General features: G+C 37.2%; 1 protein-coding gene across 1 annotated transcript; it reads left to right on the top strand.

Moving 5' to 3' along the window:
* The first annotated feature begins 7,051 nt into the window (after positions 1-7,051).
* LOC148867786 (uncharacterized) lies at positions 7,052-7,459 on the top strand. The gene has a single exon (XM_088976510.1). It carries the CDS (start codon positions 7,052-7,054, stop codon positions 7,457-7,459), a length of 408 nt encoding a protein of 135 aa, XP_088832636.1.
* The last annotated feature ends 299 nt before the right edge of the window (positions 7,460-7,758 follow it).

Genomic DNA, 7,758 nt, shown 5'->3' with positions numbered 1-7,758 from the left:
AGAAAATGGTTAATGTATATATAGCATGTGTTTTGTTTCATGGGCGTTTATCAAAACGTTGTCATTTCATCAGCAAATCAGCATTTTTTCCATCATATTCATCCATATGTATTAATATTTACAAAAGTGGATTTTAATTTTTTTTATGCACCAACCATTGGGAGAATCTTCATTTTAACATTTCCCCCAATAGTTGAACATTTATTCACTGTTCCACTGATGTAGCACCTAATTGTCAATAAATGATTTATCAAATAATTTTCTTGATTTTGAAGACAAATCAAATATTAAACATTTATTTAATAAACTAAAACTATACCAAATACATACATAGCCCAATCTTAATTTGTCTTGCTTGTCCATATTGTTCATATAAAAAGATTGCTGATGATAAATTCCTTGTGTTGGAAGTTAATCGATGGTCCATGGCTGATTTAATTGATTTGGACAGTATATAGATGAGAGAGAGATGGTCAGATGGTTGTGGTGGTAGACAGAGCAGCACCGACTTAGGATGCATCCATAAAAACGTCTAGACTTATAAGGTAATTGAGATCAAGAGACATGAGACAAAGGCAAAGGCATTTGGCCATTGGCCATTAGACCAGCGAAGCAAGCTAGTTCCATCACCATCATGTACTAAGCATTTACAGCAATAACTTCGCCTTATAACATGTTAAGTCCACCTCCAATTTTGTAATGGTTCAACGGTGCAGTGAGGAAACACCTAATGTGTGGTCCCATCACTTTTATTAATTACTTGTAAAAAAAGTTATTTGTTTGAAGTTAAATCAAACTGGCACTAATAATGTTAACAGAATCTTTATAGGGCAACGTGTACACCTCCAAGGTACACACTTTCCGTGAAGGATAGGTTTGCAGATGCACTTTCACTCTTTTGGGTCAACCACATATCTAGGGATTAAGTGAATGCAATAGTTGTTCAGCAAACTGTAGAATCAATAATGATGCTCCACACCAGTCATAAAATATTTGAGACCCAAAACTATTGAATCTCTCACTTTGGGCTTCATATATTTTATCATTGGCATGGAACATTATCATTGACCCAGCTAAAGAGTTTCATTCCTTATGAAAACTCTGCATTTACCTTTAGGGGGTATTCTTTTTTTTGGATTTTAAGAGGGGGGAAAGTTGGTCAATGGGATTTTGGTTCCCATTGACCAAGAATCCCAAATTCTTTTTTTAGGTTAATGTGAGGACCAAGGAAAGTTTATTTTCCTGGGTATTGTTAGAGAAAATAGGGTCATTATAACTTTGGAGGAGAAGATATGAGGCGCGTCTGAAGACACTGTCTTTAGAATGTTATTTGCCCCCACTCAATTTTACTGAGTTTGCTGTTGGGTTACAGGAAAATTCGTTCACAGGATACAACAGAGCATTGGGCGAGAACTACAACCAGCAAAGTTGAAGAATCTCCAAATAAACCTTTTGTGAGACTATAGCAAACCGGACTGAGAGAGTGAGTGAATTTTGAAATTGTGTATTTTGGAGTCTAATTCATGCTCCTTAAATAATTTGTAAAGAGGTATGAAGAAAAAGTAGGTGCTGGTTTAGAGAATGCACCTTGAACAGTCACAATTTCAAACATTGTGATTGTTTAAAAAGTAGTTAACAGTTAGTGACTGTTAACTTTGAATTGTGCCTCTTGATCACACCCGATCGAATCGTATCAACGGTCAGCAACGCACCAAAACCAAAGCCACCCATCGTGAGCCACGCGGGTGTGCGCGAAGTGTGAAAAAAGTGCGCCTCTAAAACGCCTCATTGCATCGTGCACACGCGTGCACGCGCGTTGCGCGGTATCGAATCCCCATACTGTCATCTATTAATTCTAAGGAATGTAAATCAACTTCTATTGAAATACTAAAAACAAAACTTATAATTTTCCAATGTGGAACAAGTTCAAAACTGGATTTTGTAAGAGAAAAACTGATTTTTCAATCAAGTGTGGAGGTACAATTTCTCATGTAATTGACCAATCAAACCCATTGAATTTAATCTCTTATGAGATTAAAATCCAATAGGTATCATTTACCCGGATCTCCTAGGTGGACAAATAACTTTCCCACTTGAGGGAAAATTTTCAAACACTAGAATAGGACAAAAGTGCCTATTTGATAATGAATTTTTATGATTAAAATAGTTATTTCCATTTTTACTTGGAAAATAAAAGAACATGGGTAAATGCACTTACATGGGTAAGTGTTTCCTGGGAAAAATTTACCCAAATAATTACATTTACCTAAGTAAGTAACTTACCCACACATTAAAAATATCTACCATACATGTGTGTTAAATTCATGGAGAGATGTTCTTGATGCACGGGTGGATGCTAGCATTTCAGGGTGCAAGTAGAGTTAGTGGGGGAGACTTCCATATCTATTATTACAATTTTTCTCCTGACCCCTCTCTTTTCTTTGTTATCCCATTCTTCCCATTTTATCCTCTCTCTCTCTCTCTCTCTCTCTCTCTCTCTCTCTTACAAACATCTTCCAATTCCTTTTTCTTTCTCTTTCAAAATTTCATATCATGTATCAATACTGGGGCCTATTTCTTAAACTACCCTTATGGTTTAGCTAATTGATTAACTCTATCCTTACTATTTACATTTTATCTTAGAGTACCCCTAAATTTTTTGACAATTGTTTAGAACTTCCCTTACTGTAACATTCCATCACCAACGAAGATCTCAGTCATCTTGGGATTGGGGTGGAGCATTGATTTCATTTGTGGGGAAGAAGATGATTATGACTTGGGACGACAGTGATTCCAATATTCTTGGCATCGATTTCAAGAAAAAGTTCAGTAGCTGTTAAATGCATATGAAGCATGGTTTTGGAGGGTTTTTGGATTGTAACAGCTTCCCATAGATTGGATTGCCGAACAATCTGCACCTCCAATTCCACAAGACCTATGGCCTCCGTGTTGTTTCCTATGGATCTCAAAATCTTCTCAAAAAATTCAGACTTGTACTGCACTAAGAACAGAACAACAGAGCTACCAATAGTCATAATAGGGAACATTACAGTAACGAAGAGCAATAGAGACATTTCTAGCCGTTTCAATCAACAAGCGAACAAAGTGATCTCCCATACTCTGCCCTCCATTAATGACAGTCCGCATATATTTTGGTAACAAAGAATACTAGAGATATTCTTCTTGTGAATTTCAAGTTCAATGTATCAATAGAGTATAAATCAAACAGATCAAGAAAGCTAGGGATTCAACATAAATTTCCTTGGTACACGAAGCCCGCTGACCTCCACCCAAACTGATAATTAAAAGCTACTGCTTGGGTTTTAATCTCCAAAATGAACTTATAATCAAAAGTTGCCACTTGGGTTTTAATTAGACACGGTAGCTTTTGCAATTAGTTTTGAAATTGTGCTTAAAATCTTAATTTATTGAACAACCATAATGCTAACTCAACGTCTGACTAGGTGTTTCCTCAATCTCGCTACCTTGAACCAGCAAGGAGCCAATTTGCTTATATGTTTCCATTACTTTGGGTCGTCCTCCTCATCTTCATAACCAACCTGCAGTATACGTGTCGACCTGCCTCCTGCATAGCAATCAAATAAATAGCTTCTAATGCTTGAGCCCTGAGATCTAGATCATCCACTGGCTCTCGTTCGATTGGAAGGCACTCCTAAGTCCCAAGCTCAAGTGTTATTTTTTATGTGTGTCCTGTTCGCAATAAACTTTAAACCTTCTTTCCAGCAATAAGCTGAAGCAGAGCTGGCCAGAACCCCCTTTCTCGGTAATAGCAGAGAGTGAAACTGAGACCTTAAACGATAACAGAAACAGGAGGCCATGTTCTGACAGAACAGAATCGTCTTCCGGTCTCCTTGCCTCTGCCCTCCCCCGTTCCACCGTCCATCAGCAATGCTTTGATTTTGAAAACTTGAAGAGAATAATAGGTAAATTGTTAACGGACGTTATTGGTAAGGAAGTTTTAAACAATTGTATGGATACAGATGTGTATCGGCCTGTATCACATTGTATTAGTCAATACGCATCTGCACAATATATAATCTCCAAAAAAATTGCAAATGAGGTGATTCAAGCTCAGGGCATATAACACATGTTTAGAACTTGCTGCAATTCTAAACCACTAAGCCACAATTAACTGTGATACATAGTAAAATAAAATAGGTTTTATTAACTTTTTGTGTTCACGTGCAATTTTAATAAAAAACACATTTATATTTAACAACTCAAACTAAAAATTAAAAAATAATATTTAAGAATAGTATTTTATAAACTAATAGAATAAATAATGTATCAAATCCACATTTATATAAAAAATATTTTTAATATCAAGAAATTTATACAAATATAATATTAATAATAGAATAATTATTTTAATACTTAAAATTTATAAATATACACATGATATAAATCTTAAATTTTTTATATACTTTTATTAGTTATTAACTAATATTTTAATTTACATTAATAAGTAATAATAACATATCTATTATTTACAAAATATTGAAAAATATAATATTAAATTGAATCTATTAAATCCGCTAATCTACCTTTATTTCAAACAGTGATTTTTTATTTCATAAAATTTATAGAAATAAAACTATTAATAATGGACTAATTATTTTAGTAATTTAAAACTATGAATTTGTATATGATATGATATGTATCTTAGAAATTTTAATAAATTTGATATAATTTAAGTTAAGATTATATTTTTATAAATTATTAATTGATATTTTAATTCGCACTTGAAAATTTAATATTTAGTTGACTTTTTATTAATGTTAAAAAATTAAAATAGTAAAATAAAAAAAATGATATGATAATTAAAATACAATAGATGCATATGTTTAGTGTCTTGGACTCTTGATTGATGTACTAAAAATAAAATTATGCATCCCGGTTTACTAATCATAATATATTTCTTCATATATGTCCTTAATATTTATATTTTTATGTATTTATATACTATTTTGTGATCATTTTGATCTTAAATTTAATGTTATTAATATATTTATGAAATTTGTATGTATTTCCTTAGTGTATCCATGTGTTTCCATCTTTTTTGTCCATATCCATGCGTATCCAAAGTGTATCTGTATCTGAATTGTCCGATACGATACCTGATAGCAATACTTTAATTGGAATTGGACCAACACCAACCAACCACATGGATGCTCATGGAAATCGGTTTAGACTCTAGGGTACCTATTGTTAATAGAGACGAGAAAACGAATAAGGCCCACTGTTGCGTGTGTGAAATGTGATGGAGGTTGAAGGAGATTGATGTCACGCAATCTGGACGCTCCCTCTTGTACTGTAATTCGGACTTTGACTAGACATCAATCTGGCTGGGCCAAACTGTGTGGCCGAGCTAGTGTTTGTATATCCGAGCTAAAGCGAACTACAAGGGAAGAAAGGTGAGAATGCCCGGGTGGTTTTTACCCCGAGAGGACACTCCGATGCTTAAGTTAGTAAGTGAATGGGGATTTCTCTAAGAGTGTTAGAAAGCTTGAGATTACTAGTGCGCTTACCTCTCCGGGTGAATTTGGGCTCCTTTATATTTATCAAAGGTTTAGGGTGCCTTGGCAACTAGACCTATTCATGGGTCGGGTGGCCCGGCCCGGCCCCCGGACGGGCTTGAACAGGCTTTTTGGCCTACGGGCTTAACCTCGGGCCAAAAAGCCTGGCCCGCATAAAATTCAAGCCGGTCTTGGGCTTTGCCAAAATAGCCCGGCCCAACCTATAGTTAAACCTAAGTAAAAACCCTATGTGATGTACATTTGAATAAATTTTTTGATTTAAGAAGGTTGTTGATTCACTTGTAGGCCCATTATTCATTTAAACATGGGAAAAAACACTTGAATTAAAATAGATAATGTCCATTTGAATAGGAAAAAATTCAAATTTCTTTTATTAGGTCGAGCTTCGGGCTCGGGCTCGAGCTTCGGGCTTTTTATCAGGGTCGGGCTCGGGCCTTAGTTGTAGGCCCGTTGGTCGGGCCGGGCTCAGGCTCAGGCCTAACATTTTTCTGGCGGAGCTGTTTCCGCAATACAAGGCATATTAATGTATCGATTACGAAATCTACGCGGCAGTTATAGTTTGCTTGCTTAGATTGTGGCGCACGGTATGGCGAGCTGCTCCAACGATCGCAATATTGGCTACCTCAGGAGCGGGATGTGGGGGCAGTTAGACGAACTCACCTTTGCAGGTCACCTTAGCTCGCCTCAACTCGGCTGACTCCTAGGCCAAGTCGTCAGCAACCTTAGGGGCTCTGCTAGCTCACCCTTGTCAAAATTAAGGCCGGTCTATGCGAGGTGTTCCGAGGTAACCTGCTGAGTAGGTGTGCTGACTTAGAGTCATATTGTCGATGATGGCCACATATCGTCATTTGTTTGGGAGGACCAAATTACCCCCTTATCAGAAATCATCACCGAAACATGAAACAAAGCCCACATACATGATATGATCACTAAGCCATGAATTATTTGTCACACAGCTACGTACATTTCTCTTCGCATGCGGATTCCTGTGGTCCGAGATCTCATTCAGTTACGGGTGTTAATTGGACCGGATTTGGTCCAATCCGATCTGGTCTATTGATACCTGTAATCAGTGGACCTGATATTGGTTAAATTCAACCCAATTCAATATAAATCTATTATGATGGACTACGTCCAATTCAATCCAATAAATATTTTAAACCATTCATCTAGGCTACTTCATTATGTCTTATTGGTCCATCCAAAGTTGATTTTGATTTGGACGGGGTTCAAGCCAAAACGACGTTTAGCCGATCCATTGAAACCCCCCCCCCCTAGCTACAGCTACATTCAACCACTTTTGTCTGGACACAATGACATAATGAGTAGAGATCTACCCCAGAACAAGGGGCAGATTCATGACTTCCTCCTATAAGAACCCAGTCCAAGTGAGGAAAGGAGAGCAGGCCTTAAAAGAGTAAAGAAACGAGAGTGAAGTTTGTGAAAGATGGACAAGTCTCCAATCACTACCAGAAATCAGAGCCAAAGCTGAGATGTATGTTGGAGATCATCAGGTTTGTCAAGAGAAATTCCAGCTGTTGCTGAGGGAGGTAGGATTGCCGAGTGGTCTCCTCCGAGTAAAAGATGCAGAAGAATATGGGTACATAGAGAAAACGGGCTTCGTTTGGCTGAAACAGAAGAAGGCGAGTGAGCACAAATTCAAGCCGATTGGGAGGCCAGTGTCCTATGCACTCTATATCACAGCCCATGTTGAGAAAAACAGGATCAAGAAGCTGACCGGAGTGAAGGCCAAGGAGCTCTTGATCTGGGTCACCGTGAACGAGATTTACGTCGACGATCCACCCACCGGCAAGATCACCTTCAACGCTACGACGGGTTTGACCAGAACATTTCCTGTTTCTGCATTCGAGATCCAGGAGGGGGACAATAAGGAAGCCTAGGAAGGAAGCTAATGCCACAGTTACAGTAAATGCCCAGTAGCTGCTAGTAAAGTGAAAGCCTGATTATTGGGTGGGTCGACTTGTCTTAAGTCTTGACCCACCCAATAATAACCCCTCCAATAATTGAATAAATTTGTCTTATTTTCATCCACATGAGCACTCTAGTAATAGTAGTATCTTCACCAAAAAGCTGGAAATTAAATTAAAAACATGCAATATATTTATCCTCTTCTTAAAACAAAATTGATTCCCAATCTAACTTGATCGTCTTCAATGGTGGTTGGTTTCATTTAGGTTGT

This window comes from Nelumbo lutea, chromosome 3 (genome assembly GCF_056320005.1).
Source record: "Nelumbo lutea isolate HS-2025 chromosome 3, American lotus-T2T, whole genome shotgun sequence".
NCBI classification, from domain to species: domain Eukaryota; kingdom Viridiplantae; phylum Streptophyta; class Magnoliopsida; order Proteales; family Nelumbonaceae; genus Nelumbo; species Nelumbo lutea.
The sequence above is the reverse complement of the archived record's forward strand: the minus strand, read 5'-3'. Positions and strand labels throughout refer to the sequence as shown.

Coding starts and splice junctions, on each gene's coding strand:
- LOC148867786 (XM_088976510.1), top strand. CDS start 7,052: ATGTATGTTGGAGATCATCAGGTTTGTCAAGAGAAATTCCAGCTGTTG.